This window comes from Magnolia sinica, chromosome 2, assembly GCF_029962835.1.
Source record: "Magnolia sinica isolate HGM2019 chromosome 2, MsV1, whole genome shotgun sequence".
NCBI lineage: Eukaryota > Viridiplantae > Streptophyta > Magnoliopsida > Magnoliales > Magnoliaceae > Magnolia > Magnolia sinica.
Window position 1 is genome coordinate 28,665,046 of NC_080574.1, and position 20,359 is coordinate 28,685,404.

Here is a 20,359-nt window from a genome sequence, read left to right on the forward strand (position 1 = left end):
AATGGATAGTGCGGATCAAATACATACATTAGAGTGGGCCCCAAATATTTAGCATGTTTGGTTTTTCTCTTCATCGATTTTAGTGCATTGGTCAACAACGTTTGACCACTTTCATGAATTTAACAGGGTAAATAATTATTACCCATCTATCACTATTTACTTTAATAAATGGTTAACCAAACAGACCATAAGGGTAAAGTTTGAATAACTCATGTTCAAATTTACAGAGGCAGAGGTTAAGATTGCCAACAAATCATGATTATAAGGTCAAAGCTTTTAAAAGGCGTGGTAATTAGAGTGGGAACAGATGTGATCATCCAAGAGGTAAACCGGTTGAAGACTCAACCTTTGCTATGGTAGGGGGGCAGCTTATCATGTCAAAACTCCTATGTTTTCTACAAATGCAGCTTCTTTGGTCCGGACTCGCTTATGTTTGTGCGCCCAGATGTGATCATCCAAGAGGTAAACCGGTTGAAGACTCAACCTTTGCTATGGTAGGGGGGCAGCTTATCATGTCAAAACTCCTATGTTTTCTACAAATGCAGCTTCTTTGGTCCGGACTCGCTTATGTTTGTGCGCCCTGAATTTTCTGCACTGCAATGGCTTGGATGTTTCATGTGCAAGCCACTGATATGATGGAACCACATTCAACCAATAAAAGTACAAAAATTAGAAGGGATTCTTTGTAGGTGAGTCTTTCTCCACACATGTTGTTGGCAAGGCGGGCAATACATGATCTTTGTGGCCGCCACTTCCATCCATACACGAAGCCCATTACGTGCATTGGTTTGGATGCAATATATATATATATATATATAGAGTCATGCTCTCCTGCGCACCTACGCACGTGCGCACCTTTGCATACGTGCCATGGGTTTCTAATCTGAACGGTCCATGTGATGCGGAATTCCAGGAAACCCTATGCAATAAATTTTTACCTCGATCTAAAATTATGGTGGGCCATAGCAAAGATAAATGCAAATCAAGGGAGGAAACTGTTTTCATTTTTAATGGCCCATAAAAGTTTTAGATCAAAGTAAAACTTGGGCATGGGGGGTTTCACGAGGTGGTGCTTCACATGAACGGTTCAGATTTTGGATCCACACCACGTATGATGGGTTCTCAAAAAAGTTCATATGTTGGACGTCCGAACTGGTTCACAGGTGAGCGTTTCCGTGTGTGTGTGTATGGAAAATGTTCTACGCGGTCAAGCTCATGGGAACTTTCCATGAGGTCAAGATGTGTAGGCCCCACTGTGATGTATGTCGAACATCAATACCGTGCATTTGATGAGTCCCCTTTAAATTATGTGATGTCCCAAAAATCAGCTGTATATGGAACTCAGGTGGGCTATACCATCTAAAATCATATGAAGACATGCCTAAAACATATAAAGGCACTTGGTGGGGCCCACCTGAAATTTAGATGCATCTGAAACTTGGTCTGACCCCTCATCCAAGTGGGACAAAAGTAATGGATGGGCTGGATTTGTGAACCATATCTCAGTGGGCCCAACAAATGATAATGAATGTTTTAATGGAGCAAAACCCCTCTCAACTTTTGTATGTGGTGTGGCCCACAAAACTCATGGATTGACTTGATTTTTAAGCCCTAAGCCTACCATGGAATGGTGCATCTGACTGATGGGGTAGATGTTCAACACGCATCACGCTGGGGCCCACACAACTCGACTTCATGGGAAGTTCCCATGAGCTCGAATGCATAGAACCTTTTCATATATATATATATATATATATATATATATATATATATATATATATATATAATTGTAAACAAATTACACCTAAAAAGAATTTTGAGTGTAACTGGTTTATATTTATTCAGTTTGACATTTAAGTGGTAATAAATAGATCGTGTATTTGGCTAGATTGTAAAGTGTTTAGATAGATTGTGTATTTGGCTAGATTATAAAGTGTTTATAACTAATAAAGTAGGTATTCATATATGAGAGTTTGAGCAGTGGACTTTCCAAAATCTACAAAATTCACATAAGAGTTATTTTATTTTTTTAGAGCGCTAAAAGGACATTAAAGTATGGTATCTTTCACTTAGCCTTTGCTAGCTTCTTAATACACCCCCACGTCAGTTCACACTTCACTGGTAGCCACCCCCACTAGGGAATCAATATCAAAACCTCAGTGTTAAAACTAGGCATATTTCACTGGGTCTACCACTTGAGCGATGGATCAGGCTGTCACCCAAACTGCTTTTGTAATAAAATTACTCACCCAGTTTGCTTTTGTAATCAAATTACTTGTAATCCTTTTACAACTCAAGGACTTTACAAGTATCCAAATGACCATTAAGAAAAATATGACCCAAAACTTCCATGGGTCATGAGAAGGGAAAAATGCAAAACCATGTATGTTAGTGTGGTGGGGCCCACCTGAGTCTAGAATAGGCTGATTTTCTGTATATCTTGTTGTCATGGTGGGCGCACTTGGATGAATGGTTTGGATGGCATATGAAGAACATGGGGTGCCCCAGGAAAATTTCTACAGTGGGTGTCTCATTTATTCTATGTTGTGTTATGAGTTAGATTAGCTTCCTAGGTGCCATTATATCACCGTTCAATTCATAAAAATTGGATGAAAGGAAAACACAAATATTAGTTTGATCAAAGACTTTCGTAGGCTTATAAAAGTTTTTAGTGGTGGGTGTTCAATTCCTATTGTGTTCATATAGTACGGTCCACTTAAGCTTTTGGTCTCTTTCATTTTTTGTCTCATGCTCTAAAATGAGAGCCGGCAAGACGGAGGGATAACAACAATACAATAATAAATCATTTTATAGAGCTATAAAGCCCATGATAAAACTTATTATATATCCATGTCGTCCATTTGTTTTGCTAGATCATCTTAGGACACCAGCCAAAAATATGAAAAGATCCAAAGATGAAGTGGGCCACACCAGCAAATATAAGCTTGAGACAAAACTTTTGTAGCCCAAAGTAGGCCTTAATGGTGAGAGTTCATTCATCATTGTTTCTCGTAGTGTGGTACATTTGAGCCTTGGAGCTACTTCATTTTTGAGTTCATGCCCTAAAATGAGCTGGCTAAATAGATGAATGACTTGGATATAAAACATACGCATTAAGGTAGGCCTTAAAATACCCAGCACATGATCACGGTTATGACCGAGTGCCCTGGATGAGGCGGGTAAGAGATTAAGTGAGGTTATGACCGAGTGCCATCTTAATGTGTGTGTTGTGTTCATCCATTTATACAGGATAATTTAGAGGACAGTCCAAACAAAAACAAAGGAAGAATCAAATCTTAAGCGTACCACACTACAAGGAAACAAAGATGATTGAACGGCCACCATTAAATCTTTCTTAAGCCCACTGTAATGTTTAATATTTGCCATCCAACCTCTTAATAAGGTCACAAAAACATGAATGAAGGTCAAACACAAATAGTATCTTGATATAAAACTTATGTGACTCCGTGAATTCTTTAATGGTGGGAATTCAAGTGGCCCACCAGAGGCTTGGATCTTCATCGTTTTTGGGACAATGCCCTAAAATGATCTAAAAAATCGGATGGACATGCCAGATGCAGACATACATAGAGGTAAGCTGACAATTAGGGCCATTTCGGGTAAAGAAGCGCCATCGATTGACGGAAACGGGGATTTCCTGAGAAGAGGTGGGGCCAGCGTGATGTTTGTGAGAAATTCGCCCTTCCAATTTTTTGAGCTCATTTTAAGATTGAGATCAAAAGTGAATAGGATCCAACACTCAAGTGGGCCGCACTAAATGAAAAGGTGGGCAGGGCAGGGCAGGGCAAGGTAGGGAAATTCCTACCTTCGAAACCTACTTAAGGTCAAAAGCGATGTTTAAATGTCATCCATACCATTCATCACGTGATTCCTTGGATGAACTGAAAACATAAATATTATCGTGATTCAAAACTTATGTGGCCCCACAAATATTTAAAATGTGTACATTCAATCCTTACGGCGCACCTGACTACTGGATTTGGATCATTTTTGTCATCATGTCCTAAAATTATCTTACAAAACGGATGAATGAAGTGGATTTATCACAAACATAATGGTAAGCCCAACTACGTCCCCAACATAAGAACTTACTGGAAAGCCTTTCCAAGTAATATGCCTCAGGCAGTGGCTGCCTGACCCGGTGTTAGCATATGTAGCCATGAAGTACTCGGACAGTGAATAACGCATGGGTCACGGATTACGCAGTTAAGTGATTACCACGCTTAAATATTTTCAGCATTCATCTTTTTTCTTGGATCATTTTAGTGCATGAACTCAGAATTAAAGCATATCTAAATTGTAAGTGGATCAAACTACATGAAAGAGTGGGATTTAAACACTCAAACGTTGAAAACATTTTGGGCACAGAAGTTCTAGATGAAAATGGTATTTTTGTTTTCCCTTCATTTAAGTCTACCTAAGCTTATGAGCAGGTTATATGACAAATAAACACCACCACAGGCCTTAGGAACATTTCAATAGTAGACATCATTGTCGCCCTGTTATGCAAGGTACGATATACTTGAGTTTTGGATATGCCTTAATTTTGGGCTTATTACTTAAAATGAGTTTGAAAAATAGATGTATCACCTAGAGAAAACACATACCTTATCATAGTTAGGTGGTGCCGGGTTCATCATATAATCTGCCTCGCTCTGACTCAAACTAAACATATTAAACTCACTAAATTAGATTGGTTGAATAATTTTAACCTCAAACATCGAATATTTTCATTTTTAACCGTCCAATAAAAGTCCACTGAGTCATGTCTGATAATCAAATAAGTGTGATTTTTATCTCATGATGCATCTAACAAACTGGCCCGTAGTTTGGACAGTTTGATTTTACTTAATGACACATGCAGTTTTTTTAGTGCATGCGTATCATACGTCGTATTATACCAGAGTAGTCAAAAATTTTCTCTTCCTGTACATGCCCGTGGAGACCTTGGTTCCGGGATCCAAACCGTTTTCGTGATTTCCCCATCTCTGGCGGGCCCGGCAACCGAAAGTCTTCCGAACGGGAATATCTCTACCTGCTAATTGGCGTCCACGTTCAACACATAAGGTCATAGACGGCTAGGATCTTCCAATCTGAACAATGTTCGGTGAATGGGCCTTCCACGGCGGAGCGCATCTGATCCTTGGTTTGAATCACAAAACCATGGGCTGCCCGAGCACGCCGCTGGGACGCGACGCTCATTACAACTCGCTTCCCCAGGGAGTGCTACTTAATACTCCGCCAGACCATTACGCTCGATATGCAGTCACTTGGTACACGTCGCATACACTAACTCAAGTTAAACCGACTAAAATCCGTAACTCATCGTTTCGACAATCCTAAAATCAGATTGGTTCAACAATCCTAACCCTTGATTCGTGGACAGTTTTTCGTGGAAGTATGAGCACTGGATAACTTTCATTTTCACCGTCCATTAAAGGTCCATCAATCGAACAGCCAAACGATTATATAAGCATAAATTTAGGTTAAGATACATCTAAGCTGTGACCCACAATTTTTATAGTTTTATTTTGTTTAATTATCAGGCCACGTATGCAATTTCTCCGTGCCTGCGTATCATCTACCATACTCCACCAGATTATCAAAAGTATCTCACCTTGCCCGAATCCACGGCTATTTAAGGAGGCTCCATCCGGTTCGATCCAATCCACTCGCACAAAGAAAATAGAAAGCCGTGTCTTTGGCGGGACGAGCGATTTTTTCAAAACCGCCCTTGCGGGAAAAACCTGGTTTTCACATCCCCAAAACCCGCGAGCGATTTTTTTTTCTACACCGTCCTTGCAGATAATAGCCTGATTTTCCTATCCCGAAAACCCGGGTTTCCGATTACGAACCCGGTTTCCATCATGGAAGAAGGATCTGACGGCCACCAACCGCCTTCCGAAGATCTCTGCTGCTCTCACGGCGACGGAAGAGATGGGCAATGCAAGAACGAAGAGATCGATGAGCAGAATCTCTGTCAGGATAATTGCCTGACAGAGGTTACATCCACACAGGAGAAAAAGAAAACTAGGGCTAAGGTGGGGAAAGGAACGAAATCTACGTCTAGGGTTTCGAGTGCTCAGTCGACGGCAGGGCCGAAGCGCGGGCGGAGGAAGAAGGTGGGAAACGCGAGCTCGAGGAAACGAAGCCAGGAAGAAAGTGAGGAAGAGGAAGAGGTCTTGCCGCAGAAAAGCTGGCGAGGGGAGGTGGAGAGTGCGGGAGATGAGAGTACTTTGAGGAGACGAAACCGGAAAAAATGCGAGGAGGAAGAGATCTTGCCACAGAAGAAGCGGCGAGTAGAGGTGGAAAAGATGGAGAAAGAGATCTCGATGATGGAAAGGGAGGCGGAGACGGTGAAGGTGAAGGTGGAAGAGGAAGGAGGTTCTGCAGATAGGGTTTTGAGTGCAAAAGAGGAAAACGTCTTGCCGCAGAAGAACTGGCAAGGGGAGGTGGAGAGAGCGGGAGATGGGAGTTCTTCGAGGAGACGAAACCGGAAAAAATGCATGGAGGAAGAGATCTTACCCCAGAAGCGGCAAGGAGAGGTGGATCAGATAGAGAAAGAGATCTCGATGAGGGAAATGAAGGTGGAGAAGGTGGAAGAGGAAGGAGGTTCTACGGATAGGGTTTTGAGTGCAAAAGAGGAAGGACAATCTAGTGGTAGGACTAAAGCGTGGCATTCAAGGCCGAAGGATGAGGAGGTAGTTGGTCTCTTTTACTGATTTCTCCTCATGCATTTTATTTCAATTTTTATTTTTATTTTTATTTTGGAGGTTTTAATGTCTGGGTTGGTTTTAGGGTTTTCCGATGATGGGAAAAGGTGGAAAATTAAGCAACATGTGCCATCAGTGTCAAAGGAATGATAAAGGAAGGGTTGTTCGGTGCATAAAGTGTAGAACTAAAAGATTTTGTGTGCCATGCATCGAGCGATGGTTTGTCCCCCTTCAACAAAACTACCTTTTTCTTAACTGGTTTTTCTATTTGATCACTTGATTGTGGAATGCTATTGTTTTGTTTTGGTTGTTATTGGTTAATGCATACATTTTGCATATGCTCGTTGCCGATTTAGCTTGATTACAGAGTTCCTCTTTATGCATCTTTTGATAATTATCTACTTTCGTATTTGAAAGTTTTTGACTTGTTCGTTACTCTTGTATCTGTTCTTGTGATATCTGTATTGAGCTTGTGTAGGGCCCTCTCATTATCTTATCCATTCTGAAGTTTAATAAATGGCTATAATAAGTTTGATTATTCAAAGTTGGTCTGTGACTTTTGTGATTCTATTTGAATTTTGTAGCTCTTTCGTCTTTGTCCTTGTTTTTAAATAATTTTGCCGTGGATTTAATATGATGCACTTAATCTCGGAGGCAAATTGTGGTGAATATTATTGGAATCTGTACTGGCCTGGTATAGATGTAGACATGAAAACTTGACTGTCTCATCCGACATGTGTGTGAGAAAATGATCCTAATGTGATGGAATTTTGTTTGCTTCTGTTCCTGGCCAGTGGCGCTCAAATAAGCTTATGAAAAGGGAATTTTGTTAACACATGTACAACAATTTTCATCTAATATTTGGTATTGTATCGTGTCAATGTGGGTAATCCAAGTTTATACTGGTTGTTATGTTTAGTCATTATCTGATCACTCTTTCTGCTGAACATTTGGTAAATAACCATCGAGATGCTGCTTATTAGAATGGGAAATTAGGAGATTGATTTGTGAGTCTATAATCTAGTTGGAACTTTTATGAAGCAAGTCATCAGGGGTGAGAGTGGACCAAGCTGGGTCCATGTTGTGTTGGATTTGGACTGAACTTGGAAGCCCACATCTTAGCATGAATTTTCAGGTCTGATTATGATGCCTGGGTTTGAGTTTGTCTAATGATCTGACATGACAGTCCGGCTTGGCCCAGTTATGGGGTGGGCGCTTGTATTGTGGACTCTCTTGGACTTTGGCCTGGATTATTGACAAGTGGGTTTGTTCTGGATCTAGGCCCAGATATTCATGTTATTAACTGTGCTTGGATGAGCCTCAGTCTAGCGTAGCCTGCCTATTTGCGGCATAGAAGTCACTAGAAGCTGAGCATGGTGGATTTTTGGTTGAAGTTTCTAATTGAATTTATGTTGCAACTTCCTAATAGAAAGAATTTCTATTGCACATCTAGTTAATGCTCCTTTTGGCGTTAGTGGATCTTGGAGGGAAATCGGTTTAAGTGCTTGAAGAAATAGGTCCAGGGCGGAGCAATATATGGCATTGAAGAGCAGACAAAGTGGTTCTTTCGGAGTTAAATCCTACAGAATGTTGAAGCAGGGTCGTAGAGAACTCCTGATGAATACTGTATTTATGTGGCATTTCCTAGGACCACCAAAAGTGGTTGTGTTTGGATGGTTAGCAGCAAAAGAAAGAAATTCTTACGGCCGACAAACTCCGGAAAACGAACTTGATTATTGCAAATTTATGCCTATTATGTATGAAAGCAGATGAATCAGCTAATCATATCCTTATCCACTGCGACTTTGGTATAGGAATTTAGAAGAAGGTTTCAATCTTTTCGGAGCATCATGGCTTATGCTAGATTCGGTGACTACCCTCCTAGATTGGAGAGGGACAATGCAAGGAAAGAGGTTGTTTGTTCTATGGAAGCTCTCGGGTTTAGCAACGTTGTGGGTGCTATGGAAAGAATTCACTAATAGGAAATCTAACAATAAGACAGAAAGCACTGAGTTGGTTTTCCTTAAATCAGGGGAATGCCATGTCATGGTCTAATGGGGTTTCCCTTTTCAAGGGATGTAAAATGGAAGATATGCAGGAATATCTTCTAAGGGGAAAATCTCTATTGTAAGGTCTGCTGTGGGAATCTTCTCTCACTTTTCGTATTTTGTTGTATGCTTTTGATTATTAAATTTTGTCCACTGTAATTAAAAAAACTTATGGAAGATTTCTGGCCCTTTAACCATCAAGTATTGCTTAGGAATATGGGAGATTAGGGAATGGCTTCTATGATGAAAGTCACTTTCGGAAGATCACAATCTCCTACCCATGGTTACAATCTTAAAAATGCATGTGATATAACAGATAGCAATTACAAGGGCCAAGATAAGATAATCACTGCCCAGCAAAATATATAAAGAATTTGATACATCCTGGCCACACATCAACATCAAATGGATCATAGATGAGCCCACATTCTGTCCCTTCAAAAGTTTCAGATTCTATTCCAACTGTACAAATTAAAGATCTGGACAAATATTTAAGATCCAAACTCTCCAGATTGATTATCAGGACCATCTGACTCCAGATTGAATGTTTGGAACACATCAATGGTCCATATTGTTCTGCTGTGGGATCTGAATTGGATCCATGGTCTGATCACATACTTGGACTAATGGTTTGATTGTCCCTTTGGTCCATAGATGGATCCACTCTGGTTGGCAGTCAATCTGATGGTGCGGATGGGCCCACGAGTTTAGTTGGCAGTTAATTTGACTTTTTCCTTCATTTCAATCATTAAGGACCATTTCGGCAAATACTGGAAGAAGGGGTCATTGCTTTTTTTTTTTTTCTTTTCTTTTTTCTGTTTTCTTTTTGTTGTATTTATATGTAAGCACTATTCCACCAAATCATGCTTGATTTGTGTTCGATTGCAGCCTATTTGGTCAACTTTTAGTAGTTCAAGCTGACAATGCTTGACAAGCATCATTCTCACAAAAGAATGGGCCTGTAACATTGCCAAATACATGTCCAGAACTAAGAAAGAAAGCATATTTGAGATTCTCACCAAGTTTGGAATTTTACCAATGATTTTGAGGTCTTTTTTCTGCCAAAGGAAAAAAATATGCTGTTGCAGGGCTGTTTCAGCCAATATGGCCATTGTATTGACCAGCAAATTGGATAATACTATTATGTAATGACTTAGATGGATCCCCACAGTTGCAGCATGCTTTTGCTTCCAGTTGGATGAAGATTTTGCGTATGAGTGAGAGTATCCTAATAGAATTTAGATAGGAAGTTGATGCTGGACATGAAATTTAAACATGTTATGCAAGATCTCAGGCTTAGATCATACTAATTCAGAAACAATCACATAATAATTCCACATCCCACATAAAAGCTCAAACATTCAAGCAAGGGGAATTTGTGCGGGTCCAGGCCTATACAGGCTAGGATTGGATTAGTAAAATTATGGACCAAACGATACTCAAAGGGAAATAGAAATCATCCACACATGCACAACAATTAATTCCTAATTCAAGGGATGCACCAATTTCAATTCAAGGAACCCTAGGGTGAGAAAAGGGGCAAGTAAATTAAGGATAATGCAATCTAGGGTTAGGATTTATAAAAATAGGTATAAAAAGGGAAAAACAAGAAGAAAACTTGAACCAAAGACAACTCCTGCGTGCGGACTGCGGCGTGAGCATAACGTACGTGCGATGGGGGCCCGAATCCCTAAACAACTTCCTTGACCCTAGTTTGGGCTATGGCTCATATATATAACAATCCACCTGATAAATGGTCAAGTCATTTACCTGCTTGCATGTATTTGATGGGACCACGTGAAGTGTGTCGGGGGCCTTCCAACCCTCCAAGGCTCGTGACGATCCGACGTGCGGTCGGGGCATGGTGCTCCGTCGAAGTTTTAGTCCTCATGCAAGGCCAGATTCTAGAGCTGGTTGTAGGAAAGAGAACGGTTGCAAAAATAGACGGATTTGAAGCAAGGATGATTGTAGAATGTGAGAGATATGGATGAAAAAAGATGGGGGCGGATTGAGATAGATGTGGCTTTGCACCACAGTAATTAGCCATTCGAAAAGGGACGGCTTCGCACCCGCTTTGAATTTTTCCACAACTTAGAAACTCAAAGAGTAGAAAAAAACATGCAGGAATTTTTATTCAACGTTAATGAATTAAAAAAACTGCAAGGGGTGCCTATTTATAGGAAAACCCTATACCCCAAAACTCGTGCTATGTGCGCAACCTATTACTTGGCGATGAAGTAAATCAAAATAAAAACTAACTAAAGAAATCTAAAGTATTCATGATATTCTAAATAACCTAAATAATCAAAACCTAAAATATGAATTTAATCCGATTAGTGGGCAATGATCAAGAGATCCCATGATGGGCTTTACTTGACTATCGGGCCCACTCTTTTGAACCAAAACTCTGTCTTCTAATTAGGGGGCCCTCCTTGTACGTCGTCATCGAGCCAGATCGACGGTGTGACTCTCCTTTTCCTTGTGTACGTGTGTAGGAGGGGCGGTGTGTGCGCGCGTGATGTCCTCATCAAATCTCCCAGATTGCGAAGATTTTGCCACTGGTGAAATAAAACTCCTGAATCGCTTCACGATGTCAGGATCAAGTCTCTAAAGCTCCTTAGTGAGTCATGTGCTGTCTGAAGCTGAGTGTGACTTCCATTTAACCAGGTAGTTCTGAAACTCGCCGTCTGATGTTGAAACTATCTGATAGTCCATGACATCCTCTATTTCCTCTCTGTGTGTGTGAAGGTTAGGTATGGGAGGTAGAGGCTGGGAAGAAAGGTTAGGAAGAGTAGGTATGAGAGGTAGAAGCTGGGAAAATGGGTCGGGACGGGTAGGTATGAGACGTATAGGCTGACAAAATATGTCAGGAGGGGGGGTATGGGACGTAGAGGTTGAGAAAATGGGTCAGGAGGGGGCCACGGATCAAGGGAAAGGTCTAGAGAATCAGGATGGTTAAGCGAAAGGCTGGACAATGTATCAATGGCTCTTTAAAATGCAACTAGATTCTCCACATTGAATGTGGAACTAATTCCCATGGACGGTGGGAGATTTGCTATATACGCATTGAGACCGTTTTGCTTTATAATTTTGAATGGTCCAGTGCTATGCGCGTGTAATTTTCGAATGGTTCCCTAAGGGTGCCGCTCTGGCCTGATGCGGATCTTCACAGAGTCCCTTACATTGAATTCCTTAAAACATTTATGTTGGTCTGCAGAAAACTTGTAATGCTCATTATTAGTTGTGATCTTCTACTTGAATTCTTGATGCCATGAATGAATGTGATGCTCAAAAGACTTTGTAGGCTCTGACGGCCTATGAGACAGTGACATGGGGACAAGATCAATAGGTTTCCCAAGTTTATAACCAGTAACGACTTTATAAGGACTGAGACCTGTGGACCTATCGACAAAATATTAAATGCAAACTCAGCTGTAGATATTATGGTGTCCCATGTTCTGGTGTGCTCTATATCCCCTCCTAGGGGGAGACTCATCCGGTAGATCATCAGGAAAGACACCACGGAACTCATCCACTACTGGAATGGCCTCAGTGGGTAACTCTACACTAGCCTGTGGTGCACCCTCTCTAGCCACAAGGCTGTGCATGTTGTACAACTCAAAATAGTGGTCTTGATGTTCCTCATTGGGGGGGGGGGTGTACGGGTTCATGCCCATGACTGATTCCTTGGCCAACTCCATTCATTGGTCTATTCTCCTAGCTACCTGCCTGAGATTGGACATTTACCCCGATGGTGAGGTTTGTCCCGACGGAGGCCTTTAGTTGAGTAATGCGCACATTAAATTGATCAAAGCGTTGGTCTATATGTTGTTCCCAGCGCTTACCTAAAGACTCGATCTGATGAGACAATTTGTTTAGTAATTTTAGCAATTGCTCCATGTTTAGCGTAGGGTGCAAGCCAAACCATGACCCGTACGTATGGGCATTCACTTGCTGACTTCACCTAAGGACTTTCTAGGACGACTATATGTAACTAAATAGGACTAAATGATCCTATAAGACTATAGGAGGGAAACTACGCAGTGCTACTAAAATCCAGCAACATAGTTGTTAAAATAAGGGAATAATAGAAAGTTACAGCAATGTGAATTGCTAACTTCCTGCTAACAGAAATTTCAGCAATCGATATCAGGGACTACGAGCTTCTAACAACTATATGTGATGAACTGGATGCATGAAGGACTCAAACAAACTAACCCTAAACATGTAATGTATTCCCCTATAAGAACCTTATGCTTTGATACCAAATTTGATGTAGGACATGAAATTTAAACATGTTATGCAAGATCTTAGGCTTAGATCATACTAATTCAGAAACAATCATATGATAATTCCACATCCAAACAAAAGCTCAAACATTCAAGCAAGGGGAATCTGTGCGGGTCCAGGCCTACACCGGCTACACCGGCTAGGACTGGATTAATAAAATTATGGACCAAACGATACTCAAAGGGAAATAGAAATCACTCACACATGCACAACAATCAATTCCTAATTCAAGGGATGCACCAATTTCAATTCAAGGAACCCTATGGTGAGAAAAGGGGCAAGTAAATTAAGGATAATGCAATCTAGGGTTAGAGTTTATGAAAATGGAAAAACAAGAAGAAGACCTGAACCAAAGACAACTCCCGCGTGCGGACTGCGGCCCGGGCCTGACGCACATGCGCAGGGGGGCTGGCCGCACGTGCGATGGGGGCTTGAATCCCCAAACAGCTTCCTTGACCCTAGTCGGCCATGGGGACTTCCAACCCTCCAAAGCTCGTAGCGATCCGACGTACGGTCGGGGCGTGGTACTTCGTCGAAGTTTCAGCCCTCATGTAAGGCTAGATTCTGGAACTAGCTGTAGGAAAGAGAACGGCTGCAAAAACAGATAGATTTGAAGCAAAGATGACTGTAGAAGGTGAGAGATATGGATGGAAGAAGATGGGGGCGGATTGTGATAGACGTGGTTTCGCACCACAGTAGTTAGCCTTTCGAAAAGGGAGAGCTTCATACCCACTTTGAATTTTTCCACAACTCGAAAACTCAGAGAGTAGAAAAAAACACGCAAGAATTTTTATTCAACTTCAATGAATCAAAAGAACTACAATGGGTGCCTGTTTATAGGAAAACCCTATACTCTAAAACTCGCGCCATGTGCGCAACCTATTACTTGGCGATTAAGTTAACCAAAATAAAAACTAACCAAAGAAATCTAAAGCGTTCATAATATTTTAAATAACATAAATAATCAAAACCTAAAATATGAACTTAATCTTGACTAGTGGGCTACGATCATGAGATCCCATGATGGGCTTTACTTGACTATCGGGCCTACTCTTTTGAACCAAAACTCCGTCTTCTAAGTAAGAGGCCCTCTCTGGACGTCGTCATCGAGCCAGATTGATGGTGGGGCTCTCCTTCTCTTTGCGTACGTGCGTAGGGGGGGGTAGCGTGCGTGCGCGTGATGTCCCCATCAGAAGTTAGGATCTAAGAAGAAAAATGAGCGTCTAGAGCTTGATAAGCCAACTGTAGATCTCTTGAATTCAATATTGAAGCAAAATATTATTCGGTTCTTTCTAACATTTTGTTTTTCATGTCAACATGGCTTTGAGCCTAAGACTTGTAGCTCACATTTTTCTTAAGCAATTTGAGAAACATTGGACACACATTCGATCAGGCTTTGTTCCTATTTTAAGGGGGTTGTTCACTAGACGGTATCTCTTTATTTGAACTTTCATCTTGCAGACCACATCTTTATCAAACTGAAATGATAGGGCTTTATGTGTTCCTGATGTTGTCATATGTGATTGCATATGCGAATTTGGACAGTTGGACTGCATATGTCATGATGGCATATGTGTTTTTTAAAAAACTGTTGGCACTTATTATGCGATTGCATAAGGACAAATTTATTTATTTTTTCATCTCTATCCCTTTCTGCCTATAAATATGCACCCCGACCCCCATTTTTGTTTATTACTCTAATATACAATCTCTTGTTCTCTCTCTTTCTCTTGTAAACTCTTATCTCATTCAATAATCAATTCAAGAGCAGAGGTTCTTTTAAGTTTCAACTTTCAAGATTCAAGGAATCAAGAATCAAGAGTTTAGGACTCCTCACTCTCTCACTCATTCTTTCTTAACTTTCTTAGTCTCTTACACTCTCTCTCTCTCTCGTGTATTCTCTCATAATCTCATTCTCTCATAACTCATAAGTCATAAACTCAATAATCTCTTTCAAGTTTAATTGTTTTTGTTACAGGAATCAAGTCTCTCATGTCTCACTCTTTCAAGGTTCCAAGGAATCAAGTTCAAGAGTCCAAGATTCTCATTCTTTGAAGAATCAACAATCATGACTCAGGAGATTCAAGAGTACTCTCACTCGTTCAAGTTACAAGTATAACCTTGCAAGTTTACAATACAAGGCTAGAACTCCTTTTAAGTTAAAAGGGTAAGCCCCCCCCCCTCTCTTCAAGTGCACAACTATAAGACTAGTAGAGAACTAGACTCTTTATCTCTTTTTATCTCTCTCCTACAAGTGTACCACTATAAGACTAGAATTAGACTCTCTCTTACAAGTGTACAACTATAAGACTAGACTTAGACTCTTTCTCTTTCAAGTGTACAACTGTAAGGCTAGAATTAGACTCTCTCTCTCCCCCTTACAAGTGTACAACTATAAGACGAGAATTAGACCCTCACTCTGCCTCCTCTACAAGTGTTCGACTATAAGACTTGAACTAGAGTTCTGTTCCCAATCCTCTTCTTTGAAACCCAAGTCTAATGACTTAAGTTGGAAGTACGACCACTATTGTAGTGCCACCGAAAAGGCCTACATAGTGTGTGAGCTTTGTGGGTTTGTAAGTTCCGGTAGCATTGGATGACACAAGCAACAACTTGCACACATGCTATCATCAAATGCAACGGTATGTCCCCATGTTACTTCAGAGGTTCGAAAGGAAATTATGGAGTACTTAGAGAAACATGCTAGAAAAAGGCATGATGATGTGTTTTTTAAAGAAGAGTTTATGGAATAAGAAGAAGCATTTGAACATATTGAAGTGGATGTTGATGCGGATGATCACGTTACCCCTATGTTAACAGAGTGTTGTAGATCAGCAGTACCCAAAAGATCTCGTGGACATGTGCCATTAGATAGGTGGTGTAGACCACATCCGGGACATGGTTAACTAAAAGGGTAAAGGATCCACCCGCAACACTAGAAAGCCATTATAAACATAAAGGTATGAAAATTACAATCCAATATATTGCTAAATGGTTATACCAAGCTAGTGTTGTTTCAACACTCGTTAAATTGAAGAGCTTCAAAGTAATGGTTGGAGCTTTATTGCCTCCTGGACTACAACCTCCTCTATATTATGAAGTTAGGGAGACATGCCTAACAATAAAAGTTGAGTTTAATAGAAGCTTTATTGTTGAATACAAAGGGGCATGGAAAATGGTTAATGGACAAACTGACAGAACCGGCCGGGCACTGATTACTTTTTCGTGAATTGTTCGATTGAGACTATGTTTTTGAAGTTTGTGGATTCATCGGCCCATTTCCACAAGGCCAAATATATGTTTAAATTATTAAATAGTGTAGTTGATGCAATATGTGAAGATTATGTTGTCCAAGTTATAATGGACAATGTAAACTCCTATGTAGCTGTTAGTTGCTTTTTTATGAAGAAGCAATGCCATTTCTTTTGGACTTCATGTGTGACACGTTGTATAGATTTAATTAATATATAAGTAGGTTACATATTAAAGTTATATATAGGGCTACAAGAATAACTATATTTATGTACAAACAATGCTTGTTTCCATAATATAAAAAATGGTTGTAATTTGCTTTGTCCCATTGTCACTTGATTTGCAATATCATCTTTAGCACTACAAAGCTAATATGCAAAATAATAAAAAAAGCTTAGAAGTTTTTTAGTGTCAGCTGATTGGAATAATAGGTGTTGGTCAAAGAAGGCCGTAAAAAAAGTTAGTCCAACAAATCATTCATTCGCAGTCATTCTGGAATCTAGACCCAAGTATTAAGGGCATTAAGATCTTCATAATTCTTATTAGGTGTGTTAAGATTGGTTGACAATGATGACAAGCCAATAATGGTATACATTTACGATGCAATAGAGTGGTTGGATTAAAAAAATTATGGAACACTTTAATTATAATAAACGTGATTATAACCTTTATTATATATAATAGATGAACGATGGAGCAACCAAATGTTATCTCGTTTGTATTCAGCTTCTTACATCCTTAATTCTGCCGTATTCTTTGCTTTTGCTGATCAAAGTGAGACAAAAGTGACACATATGGTGGGATTTCTTGATGCTTTGGAGAGTGATTATAGAAATGGATGAACATAATAGGATATTTGGATTTCTACTTGAAGAGCGCAATGATTTTCTCAAAGGACATGGCCATTCGGCATAGAATTATGAAATTTTCTAGTCAATATAAAAATCTTTGAGAGTTACTAAGAATAATTTGTTTTTACAAAATACAAAGTTTAACTTACTTGTAATTGTTATTTAAATAGTTGACTAGTGGGGAATGTATGTAGTGGACCCAAACAGGAAGGATCCGAAGTTGGCCATCAAAATTCTTGGCTTCATATGTTTTGCAAGCGGTTGTTAGTACAATTGGAGTACGTTTGAGGTTGTAAGATTTTCAATTCACTTTTCAAATGTTTTTTTTTAGAGTTAATATTAGAAGCATCTAAAGTTATCACTAATTCATTTATAATCCGAATTCTATACTGATTCATATCCTAAAAAGGAACTGTCTTGAATAAAAGAAGCTAAATGATCCCATACAACCAAAAGCTATGGGAACAATTCCGGGTTGGGTGAGCAAAGTCCAATTTCCATGATCTCATTTGCTAGATGATTTGGAGGTAGGCATTGAGTGGCTTGTAGAGATAGATGGCTCAGTCTTTGCAGGTGAGGAACTAACTTGGGTTTAAGTAGAAGATGCCACATTTGGATTGACTCTTGGAGAAAGTTTTTAGTCAGGGTCGAGAAGACGGGGGCGGGCTTAGTAGCAGTCAATGCTAAGAAGAAGACAAGATAGAGGAGATCCAAGAATACCATTATCAACTATTAGATTCGAATGAGCAACTGGTGGGAACCGATGGTGAAGAAATAGAAGTGTAAGTACACGTCGAAGAAGCAAATGACGACAATGATGTTGGGGATGATGATGCCAGTGATGGTATAGATGTTCCACAGTGGATTAGGGACCAATCTGCGTAGCCTATTTTGAATTCTTGAAATTTGAATTTGTGTAATGTATTACTACAATAAAATTTCAGAATTTCAATGTTTTTTTTCATGTTTTCGATTGTATGTCTGATTGTATTTATTTGAGTATTTGCTAGTTCTTTAGTTGAGTTGTTTAAACTTATAATCTCTAATAGTCTATTATATAAAACTAATATTAATGAATATTAATAAAATATAACAAAATATTAATGAAATAGGTAAAAAAACAATTCCTCCTTACAATTGTAGTATTTATAATTTTCTTTTACATATTTTTCATTTTTGGATTTTCCTGTTTTTTTAAGTATTTTTATGATTTTTTTCTTTTAAAAAAAGAAGTTTAGGGGGCTGTGTGATTGCTTATGTGATTATGCAATTGCATAAGCGCATAGCCCCCCTGGTTGCACAAGATCACTTGTGCGATTTGACAAAATTGTGTGTTCCTCTTATCAATTGTCACATAAATGACTCCTAACAAAAAGAGAAAAAAAGAGAGGGAGTAACAGGATGGTGCGAGGCCACCTCAATATTCTCAACATGCTCCTGTCTCGGCAACGAGTACCATGCATTAACCCAGCTGGCCAAGAGACTGACCTTCATCAAAAGGAAATAATGCTACACTTAACTCTTAAAATTGAACACAACTTCTTAAATCTGGCCGATTCAAAAAATTCCTACCATGAACTTGATGTTCAAATTTGAAACAAACTCCATTAGGGAAGGAAACACTAGGGCAGATTCTAGTTCAAGTGGGAGTCTTGAAACTAGTGTTAAAATTCGCAGATACTCTGGATGTTGCCTCTCTCAATCTCTGTGTATCATTTAATTAAATTTTGATCTCATAGATTAAAAAAGCTTTCTAGATTACCAAAACATCTAATTCCTGTCAAAACTATGCATGTTATTGATTTAGTTATAACTTACTCAAAATCCTGTCCATTTTGTGTGATCTTTGGCCCGTTGAAGGTAACTCAATAGAGCTTTCGTGAGACCAATTTCATATTGTCCAGATACCGTCTGGTACCTAAAAATCAGCTGGAGCCGTTTATGATGTGAATCGGTTTGATCCAGAATTCCTTTATTACTGATGCAAGATAGTATGTAGATGTAGAGACTATAGATTCCCATGACTGCATGTTATATGTGCATAAAATTGAATATTCAACAACTGTGTTGCGAAGTCTAACAACTGTTTGGGAGTCTCACCAGAAACAATTTGCAAGATAGAACGGATAGTCCAGATATGGGGTTGCTAGCCGAAGAACTGTTTTGTCCTATAAAAAACAATCTTCAAGGTGTAATCAGTCCAACGATATAGAAGAATCCCTCTTTTAAATTGTCTTCCTTTAGGGAAGTATGGAAATCTTTATTTCATTCATTCAGCTATACATAAAAGAGTCTCTTACTTGTATATTATGCTTTTTTTCCCCCTCACAAAATAAACCCTGTTCTATAACCATTATTTAACAAAACACTCTTAATGACTAAAATATCCTTATTGCTAAACAACTCACAACTCACTCGGTTTGTTTGAAAGCTAACTGGAAAGGCTTTTTTTTTTTTTTTTTGATAAGCAACTCAATAGCCATGCTTTTATGCGACATTATGTTGGGCAATCAAGGACATAGTGAAAAATCTTGTTCTCGGAGGTTTCTAGGCATGGGAAGTTCTCAGGAGATTTCCAGATTTTGACATTTTTCTCACAATATTAGGAAAATATTTGGAAATAAAACGTTAGAAAATATTTGCAATATATTAATAAACAACTTTAAAATTTAAAATACAGGCAAACATGAATTAATTTTAAAATTTAAATATATTTTGTTAAAATTTCCATAATTTTCAGATAAAATTGTGGAAATTTAGAATTGCCAAGTTTTGAATGTCTCATGATGTTGTCTTGATTGTTTCATGAATTTTTTATGACATCCTCGCGAGTTTTTAAAAATCTTGGTGAGATTTGTCACAATGGTCAAGGAACAACATATTTATAGGATGAGTATAGTTGAAATGAGGATGTTGAGGTGGATCAGTGGCAAGCCGAGGAAGGATAGAATTAGAAATAAACACATCCTATAATTTGATGAAGGAAATTGAACTTAGATGGTTTGTTCATGTGCAACCGAGTAGGGGTGCAAGAGTACAATTACACATACTGTGTTGCTCAAGGTGTCCCGTATCGGTATCGGTTGGCGTAACGGTGACCTCCAAAACCGATACGGATACGGGGGCGTAACGGCGCAAAATTTTTTTTTTTGCCAAAAAAATATGAAAAAATATGGATTAAATC

General features: G+C 39.3%; 1 protein-coding gene across 1 annotated transcript in view; it reads left to right on the top strand.

Moving 5' to 3' along the window:
• Positions 1-5,547: 5,547 nt before the first annotated feature.
• Positions 5,548-20,359, top strand: part of LOC131224705 (uncharacterized) — a 45,636-nt gene continuing 30,824 nt past the window's right edge. The window contains exons 1-2 of the mRNA XM_058220015.1: positions 5,548-6,722; positions 6,820-6,953. Coding sequence (XP_058075998.1) covers positions 5,889-6,722; positions 6,820-6,953 — 968 coding nt within the window. The 5' untranslated portion in view covers positions 5,548-5,888. The remainder of the gene's footprint in view (positions 6,723-6,819; positions 6,954-20,359) is intronic.